We start from the raw sequence: 26142 nt of genomic DNA, 5'->3' as shown, positions 1-26142 counted from the left end.
CCGGGATTTGCTCGAGAAGTATCTATGGATGCAAGCCAGCGTTTTGGTCGCTTTACTAGCCGCAGCATCGCATTGCAGGCTCATGTTCATAAGTTGAAGGGACCAGGCAGAAAAGGTACAGAATTCAAGGTGCAGGCATACTATGAATTTATATAGTGACATAATGAAGTTTTCTGTTTTGTTTTCAATTCCATTCTTAATAATTACTAACACTCTATTTGCCTTTTTGACTGCTGATGTACACTAGGTTGATGTTCTCAGGGAGCCATCTGCACTAATCTGAAGATCTCTTTCTTAAGCAGTAGCAGCCCATCATCATGTATATGCATTTCAGGTTATTTTTCCCCCATGTTCATCACTTTGTACTTATCAACACTGAACTTCATCTGCATCAGCTAACAAGAGGACTAAATCTAGCCTATATTATATAAAACTGACTAATAGCCAAATATCTCTTCATCTTACCTCTGGAATGAGAAGGGTGAGTTTCTTTAGCCAATCTTGTAAATGATCGCTGTCTGCCAAACTGGATTTCACCAAAGAACAGCAGTGAGCCCAACTCACCAAAAGCCACATTGAATAATGAGTAACTAAGGGGAAATCAGGAAAAAATATTATGACTTCCAATGAAGAAGACTTCTGTTTGAAGAGTCAAAGCACAAAAGAATATTACATCTCTAACTGTGATACTGAGTGAAAACAGAATCGCTTTAGGCATCTAGGATGCTAACAAACCTAAAAAAAATTATTAATTTCTTTACCAATTGCTGATGATCACTCTAAGTGACGCTCTATTAAGACAATACCACTCTGATGTGCAATTCCCTTCCTGCTTCCTTACAGCTTAAGGTGCTGAGGGGGTAATTTCCTGATAGATTATATTAGCACAAACTTTGGCATTCCTTGAATCGGCTTTGCCCTCCATGCCTCTTTCTTCCCCTTACCAAGGGCCTAATTTTGCCAGGTGATATATAAGTGTTATGAGAATTCTGACTCCTCTAAAAAAAACACGGAGACATGACTCTCAGAACAGGAAGAAAGGGGGTTCCTTCCAAGAAAAGGCCTAACACTAAGGGGAGACACCTGTATATTTGTACACATGGGGAATAAATTAACCAGGCAGTTCTCTCAAACAGGATCCTCCTTGAAACTATGCTGCAATTTAAAATTTGTACTTAATTAAAAATCTCCAGAGGAGGTAGATGGTAAAAATACTGTCCACATTCCTCCAACGATATGAACCCAAACCTGAAGCACAGTAGGTAGCTGAGAACAAAAAACTGCAATTTCACACACCTTTACATTAGTTGGCACGAATCCATAGATTTTTATAATCTATACCACTTTCATTATTACCACTGAACAAGTATTTTTAGTAAAACTAACCTTCATGTCTTGACCTGTGATCAGACTGAGCTTTCAAGACCCTAGGCAAAGAAGAAAAACAAAACAAAACAAAAAACACAATATCAGTTAAATGCTACTAAAAACATAACTGAGACACTACACACAGAAATGCCAGAGCTGAAACAATATTGTTCTCACATTCACTTAAAATGCATTCTTTCTGTCAAAGTAAATATAATTTAAAGTGTAGCTTTACTTTGAAATGTGTGTAGCAAAGACATTCTAGGATGGCACATTTACTGACCCTGAATAGCTACGACTATTATTTTACAGCAAGAAAACCTCAAAATTAAATGTGATCTTACACATATAGGAGGTACATTAACAAAGACCAGGGGTTTCAAATTTGTTGGCTCCATGGACTGAACCCAGACTATGGGGCTTCCTGCTGGCAGGATGACCTGTGAGCAGTGGCAGCAGTGTTAATCACCATGGCTGTGGAAGCCACGATTTCAGCACAGGTCTGGAGGCATGGGAGTTAACATGGCTGCTACATGCCCACACCTCTTTTTTTCCCCTTAGTTGCCAGGGGTGACTAAACCTCTGGCATCAAGGCAATAAGCCCTGAGTTCCGAATCTAGTCCACGGAGGTAGGTGGCCAGCCTATGAGAAGCCCCCACAGCCATACTACCTGTGCGGCTCATGTTTGACACCCCTAACAGACTTATGTTTCCCGCAGTCCAAACTAGAACACACAAGATTTCCAAATTATAGTTTGTGTTCGCTGATCAGATTGATAAGTAACCTGTATGTGCACCGGACACCTATTTTATATCTTCCTTAAATTCTGTAACTTCATTTTTACTTAATTTAAGTCACAACCAAGTTTGCGGATGGAATAAAGTAATAAACATACAGGAAGACAGAACCACACTATGAAGCAACTTACAGCAATATCAGAAATGGAGAATGCAATGAATACAGAGCATTAAGTTACTAAGTGTATACAAATATTATTGACATAAAATCAGGGATGGGAAAAAGAACAAATCTGAACCACCACAGAACCAGAATTCAAATTACTTCATTTCAGTGTTTTCTCTTTCACACTGTCCTGCAATCAATTATTTCAACTACTGAAGAGAAAGTCAGAAAATGGTCTTAGGATGGAAAAGGTGCATGAAAAGATCCTTCTTTTATTGTGGTCCACCACATGAAATAAGTTTAAGAACAACTTGACTAAATTAAAAGACAGGGAAGTTTACAGCTATCATTTAGCTTATCTTTCACACCTTTTATTCATGCTTGGCTGTAGAAAAATGAACTTTTATATTTAAAGCTACCATGAAAATGCCCACACCTTATAAATCTTGCTACAAAAATAAAATGCATCATACCTAGGTGCCAAGTTGTCATATGTATAAGCAACAGACATAAGCCGCTGAATCAAACTGGTTCCCTGGACAAGTACAAGAAATACCTTTCAAAAAATTGAAGTCAAAAGAAAAAACAGAAAAGAAACAGTTAATACAAATAGCAGTGGGTTTTTTTTAATTATACATATTCTGTGATTTTTTAAACTGCCCCCCCCAAGCTGTGTTCTTGCATGCTTGCATGTTAGCAAGATAAATATTAATTCTATACTTAAAACTATATTATAATTGATCAGAACTAAAATCCTTTTGAATTAATTCAGTAAAATATAAAAGCAAATGTCCAATCTGGCACTAAAACTCTTCCAGAAATGGCTGAACTTTCTATTCAATTCTTGCAGTAAAAATACTCTTGGTTTTGAAATGTAAACTATTAAAATACTTCCTTTTTAAAATTAAGGCTTTTTTTTTCTGTTATTTCCATGGAATTCTCTAACTCAACAAGTACATGTTACTTGAGCTGCAAATGTTATTCATTAATTCACCATTAGACTATGTCAAGCACAGACTATCTAATGCATAATGGATTAACCTTATTTAAAAGTTGGCTTGTTCATTTTTTAACCTGTCAACATCTTCACCAATGGAAGGTGATACACCCCAAGTTACAAACATACTATACTGGTGACTGGATAATTCATCATCTAATCCTTCATTGATAATAAATCCAAGTTTCTGGCCTTCCCGGTTGTAAATAAATTTTGACAATACAAACACAAGGCAACTTACACTTTCCTTCTTAATTATAAAGATGGAAGCTATTTTTAAAAAGGAAGTCTGAAGATAGTCTCTTGGAACATGAATTTAACAAAAAATCTACACGACAAAGATTGCTCTCAGTGATACTTATGAGACGTAAAAAGTTATAACTAACAGCATTGTAAATCTCATTAAAATACTAATGCATTTTATACATAGCCTATACAGTAAAGGTTCTTACAGTCTAAATTTCTGTTTTAACACAATACTTCCAGTAGAGTTATGTGCTAGCCTCATTAATAATATTTAAAGACAAATGGGTTATCATGTGCATAACAGCAATCTCATCTTCAACAAGTACCTTGAGTTGGCAGAGACCAAAATAATATTAGCCAAATTCTACAGCTTGACACATGGGAAATTAGTATACAGGGGTGTTAGAGTGTGAACTGACATGGCACTAACTCTGTACATGCACACACTCGTGCACACTAAGATGCTTTTGTAAAGAGTAGTTTCCAAAATGAAGCAAGCTACCTTTCACTTAGTGCACTAAGGCCACCTCTACATGTGCAGGTAAAGGTGCAAGTGGATTTAATGTGTGATCCACACAATTGCACCTCCTGCTATGCAATACGTGCATGGCAGGAGGCACAATTGTGAAATTGTACATTAGATCCATCATGCCTTATTGTCAGGGTAGGGGGGAGCCTGATCCTGGGCTCTCCCTACATTGGCAAGAAGCAGGCACCCATAGCTGGGAGTCCCCTTTGCTAAGTAAGGCTGCACAATGTGCAGCCGGAACCCAGAGCCTGTCAGCTGCGGGGTCCCTGGGTTCCAGCTGCCTGTGAAGTACAGCTTGGATCCAGTGGCCTATCAGCTGCTTGAGTCTCAATCCCCGCTGCGGGTAAGGCACAGCTGGGACCAAGTGCCTCATGTGGGTCTGGGAGTTTCATGCACAGCCAAGCATTGGGGAACACAACAACCATGATCTTCAGGGCTCAGGAGTTGCATCCTGTTATCTGATGGGCTCCCAACCACAGGGGAGACTCTGCTACATGTGCACATTATAGCTGGATGCTCAATAGCAATGAACTATAAGGTTAGTACACATTTTTGAGGTCTAACTTTATAGACGGTTGGAGCTTATTATTGTGTGATAGCTACTTCGCATGTGTAGCCAATCTCAAGGTAATTGCATGATTAACCAGTTAATTCCACAATACTTGTAACGTGTGGAGGGAGCTTAAGTCTCTGCAAAGGGAATTACCACGGAAGGTATCAGCACAATGTATGAGTGAGAAGCTGTCATAAATAAAAGGAATCGATTAAAGCAAGAAATAACATAAACAATGAAAAAGCAAATCACCACAAACATGCAGAAATACCAATTCATATACTGTCAACATTAAAGCTTATAAAACTACAGGTCTTAGAACAATGATAAAAAATTAATTTCTAATTAAAATTAGGTGGTAGGAGCCACCACAAGCATTTTGATTAATTTAAATAGCTTTTTCACTAAGCTATTTTTTATTTATATTACTCTTTCTATTTTTCGTCATTAGAATAAAAGATCATAAGGTTTTATACCTCACATTATCTTGAAATTGTAAAAGACATGATTTTCCTAAAATTTAAAAAAGTTTACACGTATGTTTCCTACCTCTGTGAGACGAGGTATATGAAGACCCTTGGCATGGTCACTGGCAGTCTTCCTGGACTTGCCTGGCCACGTTCTTTTCCTGTGGCTCTCTGCCACTCCAGCCCAAGCAAAGACATCATGATAAGCCAAATCCAGATCTGAAGGATCAACTGCAAACTGGCATATCAACTTCAGCAAGCAGGCAAGGCAGTCTAGCTGCCACTGTGAAGAAGAAGAAAATTTAATTTTCCTTTTGCAGAAATTTACTTCACAAACAATTCTTTGCTTATGTTGGAACTTCAATGCTACAAAGCTTAAACAACACACTAACTGACAAGACCTAATAAGACTTATTTTTAAGTCTTAAAGATTTTAAGAGGGGTTGGTATTGAACTCTTTTTTCATTACAGTGAGGAAGGTTATAGGAACTAATCTAAATTAGCAGTGCATTTAGGAGATCATCTGATGTGTGAACTAATAAAAGGAAAATATGATAGCATAGTCAACTGTACAGTCAACATTTTCCAGTATTTATACTGGAATATATCTGATATATTAAATAGAAACCACATTAAAAATAACATTGTACATTTTATTTCCTTCTACAGTTCCCACTTCCAAGAATCTCAGTTGTGCTGCTATGCCTCTACCCAGCACCACCAGCAGGAGTTGCGTGAAAACAGTGTAGGTCCAAAACACACACAAGAGTTCCACTGAAGTTTGAGACACTACAGAGGTCCAGAAATCTGTGCTGGCATGTTTATTGCAGGACTGATGGTGCATTTTATGGCCCTGACAGATGTTACATTTATTCTGTAATTGTGTTAATCATATCATAAATGATAACATGCCACACATTCATATATAATTCTATACATGTTTATATCTATATAGATATGTTCTACATTAGTTATGCTCTACACTGTATTTCTATAGCTATATCTAGAACATCTTTGTGGCAGATATGCACCATGCCTTAAAACTAAATGTGTGGCATATGACAGACCTGAAGCTGCCCCCTACCTGATCCCAAAACACAGCTGAGTGTCAAGTTTGAGCAGGGGGCATCCTCAAGGTCTGAGACATGACTGCCCTTGCCTGATTCCCAGGTTTCCAAGTGGAAAGCAGCCTGAATTTCCATGGTGGGAGTGAGCATAGAGTAGTCCTGAGTCTGAACTGCACGTGCAGTTTTTGAAAGCTGAGGGCACCAGGAGCCCATGACCAGAAAGCTTCTCCCTGATCTCAAGTTTTCCACACTTTGGGCCTTTAATAACCATATGTGTAGCCCAGCTGAGCTGTATACAGTGGTTAAAAGCTTGAGGTGCCAGCTCTTACCATCTAAGGTTCCCCGTGCTTTAAAAAAAAAAAAAAAAAAAAAAAAAAAAAAAAAAAAAAAAAAAAAAAAAAAAAAAAAAAAAAAAAAAAAAAAATCAATCACACAGGCAGCTCAGCTGAGCTAAGCATTCGGAACAAATACATGGGCTGCCCTGGGTTCAGGACACAGCTGCCTACAGCTCAGTGCCAGTGAATTAATCTGGAAGCAGCATAGGGTTCAGGTTCAGCCCAGCAGCTGGGCAATTTGTATCTGCATAACCACGTTCCAATCCAAACATCATGCATCTACCATGCATTGTGACATGGCAGGACATGTGATATTTTGGGGTACAGCATAACATTCCTCAGATCCAAATCACCCTATTAATTCATAAATGCCAGGGCCTTCATCAATGTCACATTACTGCTCGTGCTCAAAAAACTTGTGTATGATCCACTAATGCTCTAAATCAATTTTCTTTGCAAGTTAGGGATAGAGAGAGACAGCCTCCTCTCTCCAATTGCTGTTCAAAAGCCTGTTCCAGCAGATGTCAAGCGCCACAGGAGTAGAAAAGTATATTAAGTATTCTATATTAAAAAAAAGCAAAATTTGAAAACCCAAGGCTCAAAACAACCATTCTCACTTCAAAACTGTATTCAAACTCTGGTTTCTAGTATTAGAGAAACTTTAAAATCCTAAACTGTGACCAATATTTAAACCCTGACAAGTTATTTACTATTGAAATGATCACACTAAAAAACCCCCCTGAAGAAACGCAGTCTAACCGATACAAACAAAAAAAGAAACTCAAACTGTAAAACAATATCCAGCATGAGATAAATTTATCTCAGATTAACTGATAGACAAAACATGATGAAAGACAAAATATATGTAATCAATTAACACTAAAGTGCTTTGTTAGGAAATGTCTATATTTAAACCCTTAGCCATAATGCTGCTGTATTATCTTGGTGACTGTCACAGATTAGGAACCAAGAAATTCTGATTGCTGGAATGGAAGAGGAAGAGATACCACTGACAAATTTGATTTTTAAGGCTGTAGTGCAGTGACAGACTTCTCTTCCAGTCCGCAGACCAAACATCCTTCTACAAAATACACTGGTTTCCCACATTTGTAGTAAGTATTAGCAAACTGATACCCTGATCCAGCAACTGCACTGGTGCAGCTAAGAGTTCCCAGTGCCTAGATCCACAACTTTACTCCAGGAAAGCATTATCAATATGTACTGGCCTTTTATATCTACAAACTAGATTTTTTTTTTCTTATGAACTACAGGGAAAAAAAAAGCAAAAATAAACACAGAAAAAATATAAAAATGTGATCATAAAACAAAGATAAGTCAGAAATAGAAAAGCTAAAGGTTTTAAAGGGCATATTAAAACTACAGTTACATGAACAATGTTACGTTCGAGAAAAATACACCGAAGTACGTAGGCATGTTTACTGGCATAAATTTAGCAATGGGTTTCTATGAGTTACAGATGGAAAAACAATCAGCTGATCAGGTGCAACTTTCAGTGTTCATTTTCTATTTTCCATTTCTTCTCATTTATTGAATTCTGCAAGTAAACATAACAACGGCTGCCAGTCACAGAAGTACTTAAAAGCAGCTACCTCAGAACTTGTTACCACAGTGAATAATCACCTACCACAGTCCATGATTCCTGCTCTTTAGGCTCTAGAATTCCAGAATTAAAAATTTCTAACAACTGTTGAAGCCCTCCAGCAGCAACAAACTGTAAGTAAATCATGACAGGAATGTCAGAAAAAGCAGGTACACAGGATATTTAAAAACTGCTTGCCTCAGCACAAGCAATAAATTTAACTGCTAGAAATAAAATATTGATAAAGTATGCAGCTACTTATTTCCTGTGTCCTTCAGAAAATATTTGTACACAAGTATAATAAACTGACAGGCCTGATTTTATGGGGAAAAAGCATTGTGGTAAAAATGTAACATTCTTTTTTTTTCTTTCACCATTTACCCCAGAACTTGCGATTTTCTGACAAAATGTTCTGTGCAAAAACCATTATAAGCTGATAAAATGATGCGATATTAATGGACTCCTAAGGGTTAAGTAATATCTGACAATTTACATTAACTTAAAACAGAAATTCTTTTACATATTTGTAAAAAGCTCTATTAAATATTACAAAACATTTCAACAAAGATCAAACCTTGCAGCTCCAGGTATTTTTACTATTTTCTATTTGATCTTCACTTGAATCATCTGAGTCTGGGTAAAGATCACTGTAACTTCCCTGAGGATAAACAGGAAAATTAACACAACAAAAACTGATAAAATTTTGAATTTACAGACTTAAACATGTATTTTTGTCTCGATATAAGAAACTGTATTACCGTAGATTCTCGCCTTATTCTTCTGTTTGGCTTGCCCAGGGCTTCAATAATTTCAAGTGCATACAAAAGTTTATGGGCACTTTTTATTCGCAGAAGATCTTTCCAATTAAAACCATCATTTCCCTTTAAAAAAAAAGTTAAGAGAATTAAATAAATGCTGACCCTCTTAAGGAAGGAAAACAACAGAATTTAAGAGATGGTGGCAAGTTTGGCAGTTTTCAAGTTTTATGTACCTTTAAACTGAAATTTTAGTATTAGAAAACTGACAACTTCAGCTACACCTACTTCACAATCTGAATAATAAAGTACAGTAAGAATTTTCTTAACCTTCCAACATAATTAAAAGTTACTATAGCACATCCACTATGACACAAATAATTTTTAAAGGTAAAAAATTTCAGCAAAAAATAGTCAACTGGCATGTCTCAAATTGTAAGTTCAGCTCTCAGTTCATTACACAGGACCCAAAAAGGGCCTTAATACATAATTAATATTGAAAAAGTGTACTTTTCATCTCTTTATATCTTTAAAATAAGCAGCAAACTTCTTCATTATGCAAGATAAATTAAGTTGGAAGGTATAATTTTCAGAAAGTTCTCATCGTGGAAAAAAAAAAAAACAGATCGTAGTATAATAAACATTCATTTTAGCTTTCAGTACCACAAAAACGATGAAAAAAAATCAAAACTGACGTTGTATTTTAAAAATATTTTACTAATATGAGCATGCTGAGATTATTTGATGATTTCTTCATTTACACCAACCTTCCTCAATGCCCCAAACTTTGAAGGAACCTCTGTAAAATCATTAAAAATAAGAAGGGCAGTTTTGATTGCTCATTATCACACAGAACACAGACTACACAGCCAACTCTTTCCTTCCCACCCTTCCCCACAACTTAAAAAAAAAAAAAAAAAGCAATACACTAAATTCTTAAAATTTCAAAACAGATTTCCAAGATTAAAAGACTGAATTATACACTGAAAAGAACAACTTCATCCAACCTAATCAATAGTAAAAAATTACCATTCAGGTCAACTTTGTTTAGAGAAAACAAAAATATGTCTAAATTAAACTTGTTTAATAAATATTACAACCCCAACAAAGATTGTTGGCACCTGAATGTCATAAAAAATATAGACAAGGTTCTTTGGGAAAATGTGATATCTTATTAGACCAACTAAACAGGTGGAAAAATTATTCTTTGCAAGCTTTCAGGCACAAACACCCTTCTTCAGGCAGAGGGAGAATCTGCTGGTGTTATGGGTTCTCCATGGAGGAACAGAAGCCAATATGCAAAATAGGCAGTCCAACTGAAAAATTATCTGTGGTCAGTGCATTTAACGAGGAAATTCACGTACATGTTGGTGAAGACTCTGGCATAAATCCCAGAGGGTTGTCTGTCTGAGAATTGTTGCATTTAAGTTCAACTGGTTCTTATTTTACTTAGGTAGTGACAACTGTACCACAACCCATCCCATATTCTAATACAGCATTTACTGGTAGTCACAATTAAAAGGAATCCTCACAAATCTGAACCTTTTACCATCAATCAATGGGTATTAAAATGCCTGTCCATTTCCAATAACTGTCAACTCTGAATGTATCAGTTGCACATCTTACTATGTGCCCCCCATACCATCCCTAGATCTAGCTGGTTTACATTGGAAGATTTCTATCTTATCATACGTTTGTTCTCAAGAGATTAAAAAGCTCCCAAAAGTACCTGGGAATTCAGTTCTCCCTGTAAATCATCCCAGTAAAATTTAACTGCAAAGTTCAATGGCTAAGTACAAACAGTCAAAAAGCCCACAGCTGAATGGATTCAATCTTTGCGAGTTTTTTTGAACTGCACAGATTGAACCAATAAGCAAGTGAACTGATGTTCACTTTTCAAACAGGAAAGGCAGTCTGGGGGCACTAGCCTGCTAGCCACTGCAGAGAGCCTGAGCCCTCTGATTCCCCAAGCCACAGCCCCAGTACAGGCTCCTCCTTCCTCCCAGCCAGCCTAGAGGCTGAGAAGGAGGTGTAGCAAAGGGACTCCAGCCCCGCTCCAAGCCTGGGGGGTGGGGCAGAGCCAAGCCCCAGTTCAGGCTTCTCTCTCTGCCCAGCCAGCCAGGAGGCTGAGAAGGGGCACGGCTCCTAGCTCCCAGCTCTGGAACTCGAGCCAAGCCCTGGTGCAGGCTTCTCTTCTCCCCCATATCCCTCAGCCAGCCCAGAGGCTGAGAATCGGGCATGGTTCCTAGCTCCTGGCTCTGGGCGACAGAGTCAAGCTCCCCCTGCAGACTCCCCCACCCCTCCCATGGCTGGCAGTACCCAACTGGGGGTCTGGTGCTGAGCCAGAGGGATGAGTTTCTCCTCCCCACACCCTGCTCAGCCACCCGGAGGACTGATATCAGGCTACGGAGCAGAGGGGTGGGGCAAACCCTGGTGGCTGGAGTAGATGGCACAGCCCAGGGCTGCAAAGCATCATGGGATCCTTGGGGACTTTGAGTTGACTTGAATAGGAGGGGATCTGGGACAGAAGCTCCATAAACCAGTTTGAGCTAAATCAGTTAACTCTGATACTACATTAAATCAGGTTTATCTTAAACCAGGTTCAGCCATTTTGAAAGCAGTTTATGTGCACTGAACTTCAGTTGTTACAGGTTTAAACCAGTTTCTGATCACTTAAACCTGTTTGTGTGCAACTTGTATCCCTAGCCAAAAAGACAAAATTGAAGTAGATCCACATGTTACAAGATGTTGTCTTCATTACAATAATATACCATATTTCTCCCAACCAAAACCATAAAAATAAGTGTATCCACAATTAATACAAGTTTGAATATAAAAAAGTTATATATGCCAAGAACAATGGCTTGCTGTTGTGTGTAGGAGAGCAGCGATAAGAGATTTTTGAGCTGATACCTATGGCCAATTTTTAAGGAGCCATATCGGCCAATACCCATGTGATTTCGATATGCAGCTGCGCAGCTTGGAGACCAGTTTTGATATGCAGCTTGGGAAGGGGTAGGGGAGGCAGACTGAGGCCCCTGTGATGAGGGAGGGAGTGGGGCAGGAACAGGCACTACTCAGCCAGGGCAGGGCAGGGCGCAGGATAGAGCTGTGAGCGGCTTGTCCAGGAGGCATGAGGGGGGACAGGTCCTAACACTGCATGCACCCCAGGAGAGCATGGGGGAGGTGGTGCCCCTGGATCTGCGCACAGGGGGAGGGTGGGCTGCTGCTGGGCTGGTGCTGGCTCTTCCTGGCAAGGGGCTGGGCTGGCCTGCACTCAGGGTGGGAAGCGGCAGCGCTGGGAGGGTGGCTACGGGGAAGGGGAAGCCGCAGCCACCCCAAAATTCACCGTAGCCCCCTCCCAGAGCTGCCACCGCCTGCCTTGAGTGCAGCCTGGCCCAGCCCCTCCCCAGGAAGAGCTCAGTGCCAGCCTGGTCCTATCCCACAGTGGCAGCCCACCCTCTCCCCGCATGCAGATCTGGGGACACACATCCCCATGCCCTCCCGGGTACACACAGCTGCAGGAGCTGCCCCCTCCCTGGGTCCCCTGAATGAGCTGCTCGTGACTATGTCCCACACCCCACCCAAGCAGTGCCTGCCCCTGGCCCCACTCCCTCCCTCACCACAGGGGCCTTGATATGCCCCCTCCCCATGAGCATGCTGCCACTGCACGCTTGCATGGAGCATTTATCAGCCACATCAGGCAAAAAGAGCTGATTTCCAATACTGTCAATTTTCCCCTATGTCAGTGCCAATCCAATATGGGACCAATGTATTGGTGCACCTCTAGTTGTGTGTTTATTATTATGCAAAGCTGCAACAAGGAATTTCAAAACAAGACCTTTACAAAGACAAATCATAACATAAGATTCAGTTGTAAAGGCATTTAAATTTGAGAATAATATTCTTAGCAGTATTTCTTTAACTTTAAGAAATAATATTATTCTACTGCTAGAACACCCCAAAAGCTTGAAAATAAAAGTACTGTATCCACTTGCTTGCATTGATCAACTGACATCTGAGATTAATGTGAACCAATGAAGTTACTAAATGCAAGATTCGTTAACTATTTTCTGTAAATTCCTTTTAAAAATGTTATTTCCTTTAAATCAGCTGTAGGCACATTTTAATGACTGCTGAACAAAGTAACACAACAGGTCAAAGTGGTCCCTCCCCTTTTATTTTATCACTCTACCCAATACAGGCAGAATAAAATATATTTTTCTCCATTACCTGTCCTGGTGTTTCACTATTTGGAATGTTTTCCTTCACATATTAAAAATTTCCTGCATGCAATCATCAGTTACTTTCTATTTATTTCATCATTCATCTTCAGGAAAGCCATAAAAATTCTAATGGAATTGCAGATATAGCCATTAAAATTAGCAACATCAGTTTACCTGTTCTTCAGAAATATTTTGGAATGCCTGTAACATGTTAGGGCATGTAGGCAGAAGCATTAACAATTCCCAAACACGCCTGGACAGGTTTTCTGCATGAAGGTGAAGTTCTTCACATCTGGCACTCTAACACACAAAACAATTATTAGTATTAAAATGTTGTTTATTATTAACAAATAATAAATCCAGGATTGCTTTGCCATTCATATTTAAATAAAAGTTAATTTCCAAATTAAACTTTAAACAATGTAAACAAAGCATGTTGATTTAGGTCTCAGTGGACATGCCTACACATGCAATTAATGTGACTGAATTTACTTTGGCACAATCTGTGCTGGAGTAAACTCATTCAGGCTCAGCGTCTGAAAGCGAACCCAGTGACATGATCAAATTGAGCCCAGATGGAGCAGTTTAATCCAGGGATGCTCCTGATCTGCCCTGGCGCCCTACTGTTTCGGCTGACTGGGTGCAATTTGCACCCGTGGTACTGTCTATATGTTTGTTTAATCACAGTTATTTACTCTGGTGTAGGACAGCTCTTGTGTCTGATGAAACTACCATAGGCCATTATAAATTAGTCTACCGCACCTTAATTGTGGTACATGTGTAGATGGTGACGCTTTACTGCAAACCAAATTAGTCTTCTCCACAGTAAAGTACATGTGTAGACATGCCCAAAGTGACTAAAGGATTTGGGGTTACTCTATGCACTGTGTTATAAAACTACACAAAAAATTTCAATGCAAACTAATATTGTAATTAAATAAACAACATTTTGTGCAAATATAGTCCCAATGCAACTTCTTTGGCTTCTATGTAGTTACAGAACTTTACAACTTGTCTTTCAAATCCCCTAAAGCAAATAACTTTTCAATAGTACATATCCTGTCTGGAGTTTCACATTTTTAGAACTCAGAGAACATTTAGGAAACTTCGTAAGTGTCATAACAGATGGATTATTAAAAAGCTCAAATATCCAGAAGGTAAGTGTAATAAAAATAATAAACCAATGAAATTCAGTATAAAGATATCAGAATTTACATACACGCACACACCTATAACTGTGTATTTAATTATATATGCACATATATATCATGCATACATACATTCATATATAAAATATATATGTATATGCACATATGGGTACCATGGTAACACCAGAAATAGACTGGAGAGAGAAAACAGATTTAATTACATTAGATGACCTGTAATCACCGTAATTAAAATTACTTTAAAATTACCTCACTATCTTCCATAGCCACTTCTCCAGAAGGTGGTTTAAAAGATGCAAGCATCTCTAACAAATCAAACAGGGTGGTAAGGTGAGGTTCTTGCAAAAGTAAAAGCATTGGAATATTGTCCTTTTGAGGAGGAGGTAGGCAAGATGCTGGAAGCTGAACACCTTCACCTTTACGTTCTCTTCTTGGTGCACCCAAAGATACAAACACCATCTAAAAATAAAGGGTGGAGAGAGAAAGGGAGAGAAAAGTTGAGTCATACCTCAAAAGGCTAAAGGTCCACCTGTTGTCTATCAGTCCAGCGGGCTAGCATAGTTACGCATTACAGGTTCTGTAACCATCACCATGCAAAGTAGTGACACCGGGCGCTTGCAGACTTAAAAGAGCCCCCCAAAACCTGGTGCTTTACTTTAAACTCAGTGCACTGAGCCCCACAATGCCCAGAAAAGGCTGCACGTTACTTCAACGCAGCTTATCCAATGTCTGTAAAGATCAGGCACATTCATGGGGCTTTCCTGGCACTTTTATCTAATAGCATGTTTATCTAATCAGCTTTAGCTAAAAGCACCAAAAAGCTTGCTGAAGCACACAATCTTTTAGATGCTGCAGAGCCAGGCTGAAATAATGTGCTGCTTCTTTGGCATGGGGTTTTTTGTTCTTTAGGTTTTATTTAATTCTGCAAGCAACCATTGGTAATATCAAGTCCAGCCCCCTTTGACTACTTAGCTGTATGATCAGGTACCCATCACAGTTGGGTCAACCATGAATAACCTTCAAAAGTCCATTGTGAGATTCAAATTCATTTTTGTGTCAATATGTTTACCATACTTTTTTTTAAAGTTATCTTTTGAATAAGAAAAAAAATAAGAATCTAATTTTGAAGTATATACAAGCATCTCTGCTGTTGATCTTTTACTTAATGTATCAGTGTGTAATAACCCCCAAATTACATATATTGGACTATACTAGAGGTCTGCTTTGCCTTTGTCCTCCACAGGAAGCATATTAAACATACATGTATGTGAAAAACATTTATAATCAGATTTTTTCAATTTGCTTGTTAAAAACTCCTCCTTTAAGTCTATTCTATTAAGAGCAGGGGGGGAGGGGGGAGGTGGGGAGGGTGTATACAGTGGTTGGTTCCTTCAACTCCCATGGGTTAGAAAGATACACTGACAACCTCCTTTCCAAATACACAGATATAAGCACATGTTTGGAAAGGGGGCTGGATTCACCCCCAGGCTAAGTACAGACAGTCACAAAGCCTCAGGCTGAATCGATTCAGTCTTTGCAAGTTAGTCTAAGCTGCACAGATAAGCAAGTAAACAAACATTCACTTCTGATTCCAGAAATGCAGCCACATGCCTGCAGTGGCCCAGGCCAGAAGCCGGGGGAGGAGCACTAGAGCACACCTTCCTGCTCAACAGAAGCAGACAGTTTGGTCCAAAGTTAGCTCACCCACCCTGGGGGAGGAGGTTGTAGGGGCGGTCCATCTTGGGATGCTGGGGGACTATAACTTAACCTGAATCCAGATGGGATCTTGGACAGAAGTTCAATAAAACTGATTTAACTTAAATCAGTTAAGTCTGATACTACATCCATCCAGGTTTATCTTAAACTGGTTTTAGCCACTTTGAAAGCAGTTTATGTGCACTGAACTTCTTTTGTTACAGCTCTGAACTACTTTCTGATCACTTATACCAGTTTATGTGTATTTTCTGTCCCTAGTCCCAGAGGATGCTTGCTAATCCCCTGCACAAAATACTGATAAGGGTTGTGAGCCTCTATAGCCCTTTACAGTAAAGAGGCTCTGCACGTAAAGCATTTATAGAATGCTTTGGCTTTAAACATTAGAAAAGAAAAACATGGTGACAGCTTGGGTGACTATGGCCCCTCCCATTCCACTGCTAATGGGATAAGCTGTTTTGAAATTACCCTGAGTTTCGACTATTGGGCCCAACTAGATGTCCAATTCTGCAATCGTGCCTCTTTTTTCTCAATAAAATAAAGCCCTGATTCGTCAGAGGGCTTGGTTCCTCACAACTCTGTGAAGATGAGTACTGGCAAACTAGTCAGGGCTAGTTTGCAGCCACAGCAAACAGCTGCATTAGATAGCTGACTAGAAAAGGATACCACTCACTCCTCTGATAAGCTGCTCTGCTCCAACTGAGTGGAGAAGCTGCATACTTTTTAGTAAAAGCTGCTAAGCATTTCACTCCTAATTCAGCAACCTGTTGAAAATAAATCATCCTGGAAAACATCCAGATACTTGTGATCTGAGTTTTACTGTGTATAAGATTAAATGTTTTATGTCAAATGAGCACTCCACATTTTATTTCTACCAAAACAATCAGAACCAGAAGTTGTTAAAACCACGCCTATCATTTTCAACAGCTGGACAACAGAGCAGCAGAACATAAATGTATGTCCACAGGAACTGGAGGTACTATTTTTGAAATGAGGAGGTATGCTATGAATCAAGAAACAGTAAATGGACTTCAGAAGATTTTTAAGGTGTTCCCAGAGAGAATTTTACTTTTCATCACCTGATACATTTAGGCTGCTTGCAGACATTAAAAAACACCCCCAATATGGCATTCTACTTTAAACTCAGTATGGGCCCAGAACATGCTCAGAAGAGTCGTTGCGGTAGTTGGACCTGGCGTGCCCCATGTCTGTATAGGTCAGGTGCTTTAGTGGGGCTTTCTTGGTGCTTTTATCCAATAGCTGATTGAAGCAGCTTTAGAGAAATGTACCAGAAAGCCCCGCTGAAGTGCACTGTATATACAGACACTGTAGAGTTGGTTCAAAGTAACACGCCGCTTCTTCCGGTAAAATGCGTCTTTTTGGGGTTTTTTAAATGTCTGCAAGCAGCATTACTGATTATATGACTTAACATAAAAAAAGAGCACATCAAGTGATTGTATTATATTTGTCTGTAATCTGCACACTGGTAATACCTGCATATCCTTAAAGCCCAATTCATGGAGTGTTTTTTCATCATAATCAGTTGTTAGCTCATGCCCAGATGAAATCATTCTCACGGGTCCCATTAGGCCACCTACAATAAGTAACAATGCAGTGAATTTCTGGAACCATGATTATTTTAAAATTCAAATTAATATCAGTATTGACATGGAGTCTATTGACATAAAAGAAACATCATTTTATAACAGTTTCCTGGTAACAGAGTTTTCCCACTGACTGCAAAGAACTCTGGATCAGGCCCTAAATGTTGCTTTAGTTTGATACAATAATACCTTGTAATAAAAAGGCAACCCTCTCCCAAAAATATTACATAATATATGGTTTTCCACTGGAAAGTAGAAAGAAGGTAATAGATTATGATAGCTCAGGTGAGATTCAGTACTATCTGGGATGAAAAATTACTTCATCAGCTTTATTTTAAATGCTAACAGTTTTAACAAGGTTTAAATACCATCAAATGTTTTTTTAATGCTACAATTAAATCAGCCAAAAATGGTTCATCGTTTATTTGGCAAGTGATTTAGTTATTAAATTCATTACTGTCTTTGGGTACCTATACACGGGTAGCAAGGCTGCTCCAATGTGCTGGAATTTCAGTGTGTTGGAGCAGACTCAGTTAATTGAGTCTGCTGGAGCATGGCAATTGCCATGCTCTAGCAGCCTCCTGCGTCTCCTGTATCAGCATTCCCACACTTAAAATGGCAGTAGGGGCACTTAAATTAAAGCTCAAACAAGCGTTAGTTCAAGCACCCTGCCATCATTTTTAAGCACCAGGGATGCTGATATACAAGACACAACAGCGCTTCCATTAGAGCAGCTCTCGTAGCCATTCAAATTAAAGTGCCCCCCTCAAAGCACATGTTGAAGTGCCTCCTATGTCTATTGACAAATACATGGTTAAGTTAAAACTCATCCAATCTTAATGCAAAATGCCTGCATTACAGATTTTAAAATTCCTTTCAAATTTCCTAGTAAGGATTCTACTACAGCAGTGATGATGAATACTGGAAAATAATTATGATTATTAGATAAAAAGTGAGAAAGTATTTAAGAATCATGACACTGTGCAAAAGCCCAATATATAATAAGCTCTGTATTTGTCAAAAGAGATGAAACTGGACTTCCTCAGGGGGATTCACAAGCAACTGATACAACTGAGGAACTTAAGTTATCAAGTGTACTACCCAACCAGAATTAAAAAAAAAAAAAAATAGCAATGAATTTGCAAATTGTGTTCATCTATATTTATGAATGAAGAGTTAACATATCCCAAAATCAGAGTGCAAAAGGAAGTAATCCAATATAAAACTCATAGCAGCTTTAAAATTCTTTTGCAAGACACCGGTAAGGAAATCAGCCACAGAAAAAAGCAATGCAACACAAAAATGTAAGTTTGGACTGAAAAAGGCATGTTATTGAAAGGCAAAAGACACAAAAATGCCTTCCACAGAAGTCTGAATGTTGAACAAGCCTTGTGAATGGTTAAAGACTTGTGAATGGTTAAAGGAAATACTTTAAAAAAGGTTAACTTAATTTACAGAGGGAAAGTACGTAACCATGAAGTATCATGCATAATGAGTTTGTGTCCTGCACTAAACTGATGGATTAGCTGTACCAGTTATTCTCACCTACAGTGCTGTGGCACTGTGTGGTGCCATGAGATCCTTTTAAGGGTACCATGGGGTGACAGAACATTAGCCCTGTTAAGTGTGCAAACGTTTACACAGGATTCACAAGATAAATCCAAAGATTTCAAGTAAGACTTCACAGTGTAGAAAACATTGTGACTTCTGGTTTTTCTGAGTTCTTTGTAACAAAAGAACTGCTCTATTTTTCTATAACCAAGAAATGAGTGAAAGCTAAGGGCTACCATCTTCCAAGGAGCACCTTTACTCTAAAGAAGTTGAGAACTGAGCTACCCACCCGGGGACATCTAGCAAACAGAGCCATCATAGATCAAAGTATGTTATGCCTGGCACTCTTAGGCAGTTTCTTATGAGTGCATTCTTCTCCTAGTGCCAAGCATTTCCATGACTGCCACTTTTAGACAGTGTCTCCAGGCTTTAGTAACCCTGGAATCTAGCTAATTTTGCTAGATTCACTTCAGAAATCTTCCCTCTTGTGAGCTTTATACACTGAAAACATATGCAGTGAAACAGTTCAGCTTTTCCAAGACAAAATTATAATGTTCAGAGAAGTGGGTTCAAACAACAAAGGCAACCTGCGTACGTACATGAACCTAACCTACCCTCTATCTTTTTTCCTACAATATTCTGGTTAATTCCCCTGAGCCTAAAATTCCTTAGGTCTCAAAGCTGAGTGAAAGAGATAGAGAAAATGAAAGAGAGCAGCAGGGTACATCAGACTTTTGTCTATTAACTGCTACCACTCAGCATCACGTTTCCTTTCCAGGTAGCTGGAAGCTAACAAGAGGGAATTCATTCCCCTTTTAATAATATGCCAGGACCCACAGTTTACTCTCTGATAAGTTATTTCCCCCCGCCCCTTTTTGCTTCCTTTTTTGCCCAACAGCCTCCTTTTATTTAATTTCATGCAGTCAAGCAGTATATAATCAAGCAAGTAAACTAAGGCACATAATGCACATTATACACACAAGCAAAGACTCCAAAACTAAAATAATCATTTGAGAAATCAGAATGAGATGCTTCTGCCTATGAAAAGCAAAAGTAGTTCCACAATTCCAGGTATAATTTAAAAGTGTTCAACATTTAAAAAAGTAATGTTCCTATGCCCTCAAGACTGATTTGGGAGATGACTAGAAGCCACAAAATATTAAGTTGACAGTACTGAAAGACAGCTAGGAGAAAACATTAACGTGAATGCATCTAGTACTTACAGATATACTCCCAAAGTTTTGGCAGCTGGGCATTTTCAGATGCTCCCTTGACAGAGGCAAGATGTCAAAAATATCAGAAATGTATGGCTTCAAAATTGCTTATCCAATCTTAGGACCTTGCTAGTAGCTTTCCTTCCAACGAGGAATAACTTATCTCAGTTTATTTTATTCTATTTAACATTTTATTCTCAACTCTTCTGTAAAATTTACTTTTAAGATGTAAATTGGAGTTGACACCTAAGTGAACCCCATGAAAAAACTGGTTTCTAACCTTAAGCAGAGAGATGCTGAATAAAAGTAAAGGCTTGGGCAAAACAGCTGGAAATGGAAGCCCACCCAGATGACGAAAAGGAGCAGAGGTCACCAAAGAGTACTGAAAGAGCCAAGTGGCAGGAAGAGATACCAGTCATGTTTACAAAAAGAGCAAACAAATAAGAAAGTAGAAAAGGCTTGAAGAAAAGGCACACAGCTGAAAGTTGAAAGCCTGAGGTCAGATCATGCAATAAAAATCAATTTCTAAAAACGGATTAATTTCCACTGGAAGAACTGAATAAAATTACATAATGATACCAGGATTTGTACGCTTAAGGAAGAGAGATAAATATTTCTAATATTCTGTCACAATGACTTAAAATGCTTTTCATTTGGCTGAAAGTTGACAAACACTACTCGAATTTCTACCTCACTCAGAATGACATAACCAGCTTTCAGTTTCCAAACAAAGAGCTGTTAACTTTTCAACTGTGCTGTATTTAAATTGACACAGCAAAATCATCTGCTCCTTTAATATGAGAAAAAAGTAGTGGATGAGAAGTTCAAAATATACAGATTTATTATAAAGTAAATACTACAGGAAAAAACTCTCACAAGGGTAAATGCATCATACAACCTCAAATCCTGTCCTCATATGTACAACTTCTAATACTATTACACATCACTTCCCTAGACACAATATCTAAAAGCCTAGTCACAGACTACAACTTCATTGCATTAGGCACTGCACAGTCCCCCCCAAAAAAGACAGCTCCTGCCTTAAAGACCTTGTAATCAAAGTAGACAAAAGATCACAAATGAAGGAGACCCAGGAACAAAGATAATGCTGGTCACTGTGCTAGGCAGAGCTCTCTACACTCTAGCAGCCTAGCTATCATGTTTTATGATGGAGGAGATCTGAAGGCAGGCAATGAGGTAGTTTGGCAGATGTTTAAGGGGGACTGATCTCAAGCATGGGGACAACATGGGGAAACAAAATAGACAGGCAAGGTGGATCCACAGAGGGTGCAACTCATCCCCCTTTGGTTATCGCTCCACTCAGTGGGTGTACTAAGGGAGCCTGACATGCCCCAAGAAATGTCAGACTTTGCTGGAAGTCCTGTCTACAGGACAAATCTGGAAGGAGAGGAGTGAGCCAGTAAGAGGGAGGCTGGGGAAGAGGGGCAGGTGAGGAGATTTTAAGGTGATAGGGTAAGAACTGTGGAGCCCTAGTCCAGGCTCCTGGGTGCCAAGGCACATGCTGCTCCTGGGGAAAGTGTCATCCCCTCTCCCCAACTCCCTTCCACATGGCCAGCATGACTGCTACTATCAGCTGTGTCCAGACAAGCGAGGCAGTGCCGTATGTGGTGCCACAAACATGTCTGCAGTGTCACACACCACACATTCAGATGTTCTGTGCAGTGCAAGGGAGCACTGGCCATGCACGAGCTCCTTCGTGAAAAAAAAAGGTGGAGCAGCGCAGGCATGGGCAGCACGCGTTGCTCAAAAGTAGAGCTGGGCCATCTGGAGCCATGCTGCAGCTGCTGGCCAGGCTCTGCATGGCAGAATTGGCACTGCTGCAGCCCTGGGATGCCCCCAGGTAAGGCTGTTGAGGCCAGCCCATTGCTGGCCCCAGACTCCCATATCCCACCTAGGGTAACTTGCTATGCACCAAAGTGCACGTGGCATAGGTGTTCCCTGGGGACAAACAGCAGCAGCACAAGGTGCACTGCTGCCACTTGTCCCTGGGGAACCAAACATCCACAGTCATGTGAATGCAGCCATAGAGAAGAAACAGAAAGCACCAAAACCAGCAGGGAATTAAGCAGTGTGAAGCCCTAGCCAGGCTCCCAGAGTTCGGGAAATGTGCCACTCCTGCGGAAAGTCCCAAACCCCTTTTCCCCATCCCCTCCATGTGGCTAGTGCTGCTACTGACATAAGGGAGCAAAACTACAGGTACCAAAGCCAGCAGGAAATGGGATCAGTGGCACAGAACCCTAAGCAAGCTTCCCAGGAGCCAGAGCAGCTGTTTCTCCTGGGGAAAGTCCTATACCCTCTATTCTCCCCTCTTTTCCATGTGGCCAGCACCGCTACAATGAGGGAGCAAACTGCCAACTGGGAAGCCAGCAGGAAATGGATTGCGTAGCACAGCATCCTGAGTGAAGTTATTCAGAGTGCCACTCCTCCAGGCACATAGCTAGTTGGACTCCACACCACAAGGCCCTGCAGCTGTACAGAGAACAGCAGCAGGGAAAGGAAGCACCTTCTATGGTATCCCAGAGCTATGTCTCTGCAACCCTCTTCATGACATTCCTAGGGCGCATCCACACATGCAGGCACGTGCACTTGCAGCAGCTCAAACAGAAGCAGAGCAAATCCCTGGATATGCACTTTAGTGTGGGGCAAATTGTGCCACCTGGGGCAAAATAACCCTGCAGCCAGGGGGAGCTAGAGCTAGAGTATAAAAACCTGTCTGTGCTGGCCACAGCAGTATAAAAAGCTGCCCTGGCAAGTAGCTTAGGGCTACTTGCTCTCAGGAGTTTCCAGGGCCTGGCCAGTTGCTATCTGGGGACACTACCCTTTGTGCCAGCTGGACTACTGAAGCAGCCCTGAGAGTTCCCTGTACCCTCTACCCACCGCAGAGTCTGGCAGTGGGGGCTGCTGCCTGGCTGTGACCTGCTGGCACCAGCGACAGCATGTGACCCCAAGGACATGCACCTGCCAGAACTGGATGGGGACTACATGGCCAGTAGAGGCATCTGCACCTCTGGCTGCACAGTTGGCTTTTGTGTGGCACTACTGCCACGTGCGCCACCACCCGGCCATCTGGGCAGCTATCGCCTGGAAGATGTTATCAGTGTGGTGGCCTGCTCTGAACTGTCAAAGCATGTCCTCTTGGCCCCAAGTAACCAGGAGGTCAGCCACCTCCAGCTGGGTCCTGGGTGTCAGCTCTGAGCAGGCTCCTCTGCCTGGGTCCTGCCACTTGGCTCACTAGCAGGAATTCTGGTGTTCTCCGTTTAAAAACTGCAAAATCCCTAATAGAAAAATCCCAAAGTCACGCATCAAAATCAGTTGGGCAGTGTCTTACTGATATATTTACAATGTTTAGACAATTTGGACCAGTGCCTCTATCATCCTAATAAAATAAATTCTAAAAATCTATACAGTTTGGCATTTACTTCTGGCTTTTTTGTCACAGAAAAATCAAAGCTGCCCCTACCCTCTTTGCTCACCAGGATGTGAGTGAAGTAAGCCAGTGCCCTGCCCCTCACTCTCAACCCACAGCCTGCCCTTCGCCCCAGTCCCCTCACTCCTGTCCCACAGGGCCAGGTATGCAGGTGAGGGGTTTGTGGGGGTGGCTTGGGGGTGTGGGGTTTGTGGGTGGATTGTGGGTGTGGGCAGGACATGGGGGGGCTGCTTAGGATGGGTGGGTCACCTGTCCCCTGCAGGGCACAGCCCCCCTGCACAGCTCACAAACTGGGCCCCCAGGGGCCACAGTTCCCCAAATGGGGGCTGCTACCCCCCAACCCCTGCAGGGCCCACAAAGGAGCTTTAATTAAAGCACCCCTGCCACCATTTTGAAGCATGGGTACATTGAATACATGAAACACTGCACTCTGACACTCTCAGAGCCACTCGAGGTGTCCCCCCACACCTGGAGCATGTATAAAGATTCCCCATGTGTGTTATGTTAGAGAAATAGTAACCAGTGGTTCCAAACCATGATGCCAGGTCAAAGCAACACATTAAACAAAATGACCCCTTCAGCAATATTCTAGATGGATCTGATCTGGAAAAGACTGCATTACCAAACCGAAAGTAAAGGATGCTGCAGTAATTACAATGCAGAATATGAACCTGGCCACCTGCAGCGTGTCCTTCTCCTAAGCAGGTAAGTGTGAGCCACCTGCTGAGGCACTAGATGGATCTAGGCAAGACAGCCCATGAGAAAAAGAGTCCTCCAGTGCTCTAAAAAGTTCCTTTGGTAGGCAGCTACAGGACATTGCCCCATCTGCTAGAGAAAGATGAAAGCACCCCCTACCTGACACTGAGAGGATCAGGGGGACACCAAATTAGGAATGCTACTGTGCTTGCAAGACAATCTGAGAGCTTAAAAGATTACTAGCATCCTACACACTCAACTGTAGCAACTTAAGATCCTGGCATCCTGAAAAACGTTATTAGAATGTCTATTACGGCGGCGCAAAATTTTGGCAGCTATTTCATTTTGGAGGTGTTTTGGGCTGCTTTGGTGCCCAAAACACCAAATCCAAATCGAAAACAGAAGGCTAAAAAACATCTCCGAAACAAAAGAAGGCACCCAAAACATTTTGGAAATGTTTCGGAAAATTTTGGAGTTGGGCTTGAAGGGAAACAGCTGTATGCTGCTGCTCTGATGCGCAGCTCAGCTCCGCAGGGAGTAGAGATCCACATGGGGGTCTCCTCACCACTGCTGCCCACCCTGCCTGCCCCAGTGATATGGGGCTGCCTGGGGCGGACAGTGGCAGTGAGAAAACCCCCTGGCATGGATCTTTGCTCCCTGAAGAGCCAGGTCGTACAGCAGCACAGTGATGGTCCCTGCCATGCAACCTGGCACCACAGGGAGCAGAAATCCATACCATGGTCTCCTCACCGGCACTGCCCACCCTGCGCAGCCCCACATCACTGGGGCAGGCAGCTGCAGTGAGGAGACCCCTGGTGCAGATCTCTGCTCTGCGTAGAGCCAAGTCAGGTGGCAGGGAGCAGCAGGCTTGCTCTCCGCTCTGCGCTGTTTCCCTGCCCCTTGAACACGCATGACAGGGATCAGAGATCTGCGCAGGGTTCTCCTCGCCTGTACAGAGGGCAGCAGCCCTCCCCTTCCCCCTCAAGCCACCCACAGCTCCGTTCTCTTCTCCGCTGGGGCCCCAAGCCCCACCTGGCTGGGTAGGGCTGTGCAAAGCTTGTTTTGCAGCCCGTTCAAAACAGATTCAGAGGAGATTCAGCCGAGCCGAACCTCCGAAACAGATTCAGCCAAAATGAAACAGGACGTTGATTCAAAACACTGAAATGAATCACCACCCTCTAAAACAGCAGAATCTGAAACTGAATGAAAACACAGCTGTTTTGCACAGCCCTAATGTCTATAAGTACTTAATACAACTGTATGTGTTAAATCCCTGAAACAAGGTGTAGTCTGACTAAAAGTGGTAGGTGATATTGCTGTCTCAATAATTTATATGCTACTATATCAATTACTGCCTTATTGAGAACAAAAATCACAAGTATATATTCTTCCAAATATATGAGGCTGTGAGCATGATATCATTTAGTGCCTAGTTAACAGGAATCTGTCTAGTTGCATAATTTCACATATCTGTCAGCTAACTCTAATAGCGAATAAAAATCTAGCACTCAGGGATGTCATGTAGATGTCTAAGCTTACCTGTAGGACACTGGGTGCATAAACAATAAACAGACTACACTCATCCATATATGTAGTTTTCCCATCTCCCAGTTGCAATATGGTTAATAATCTGGGTATTAAATGCAAAAAATAAATTATTTTAATACTCTGGTGAAATATAAAATGTGTACAAATCAAGGAAAT

The 26142-nt window shown here is 41.0% G+C and overlaps 1 protein-coding gene across 2 annotated transcripts in view; it reads right to left on the bottom strand.

Moving 5' to 3' along the window:
• USP34 (ubiquitin specific peptidase 34) overlaps window positions 1-26142 on the bottom strand; it is a 256166-nt gene that overhangs the window by 93810 nt on the left and 136214 nt on the right. For both annotated transcript variants that reach the window (XM_019549212.1, XM_019549213.1), the window contains 10 exons: window positions 17419-17519; window positions 14462-14671; window positions 13221-13346; window positions 8824-8946; window positions 8640-8723; window positions 8111-8197; window positions 5146-5346; window positions 2745-2827; window positions 1387-1427; window positions 466-590 (listed from right to left, as the gene is read on the bottom strand). In XM_019549212.1, coding sequence (XP_019404757.1) covers window positions 466-590; window positions 1387-1427; window positions 2745-2827; window positions 5146-5346; window positions 8111-8197; window positions 8640-8723; window positions 8824-8946; window positions 13221-13346; window positions 14462-14671; window positions 17419-17519 — 1181 coding nt within the window. The remainder of the gene's footprint in view (window positions 1-465; window positions 591-1386; window positions 1428-2744; window positions 2828-5145; window positions 5347-8110; window positions 8198-8639; window positions 8724-8823; window positions 8947-13220; window positions 13347-14461; window positions 14672-17418; window positions 17520-26142) is intronic.

The sequence above is a fragment of the Crocodylus porosus genome, unplaced genomic scaffold (genome assembly GCF_001723895.1).
Source record: "Crocodylus porosus isolate Cpor-Errol unplaced genomic scaffold, CroPor_comp1, whole genome shotgun sequence".
In the NCBI taxonomy this organism is placed as follows: domain Eukaryota; kingdom Metazoa; phylum Chordata; order Crocodylia; family Crocodylidae; genus Crocodylus; species Crocodylus porosus.
The sequence above is the reverse complement of the archived record's forward strand: the minus strand, read 5'-3'. Positions and strand labels throughout refer to the sequence as shown.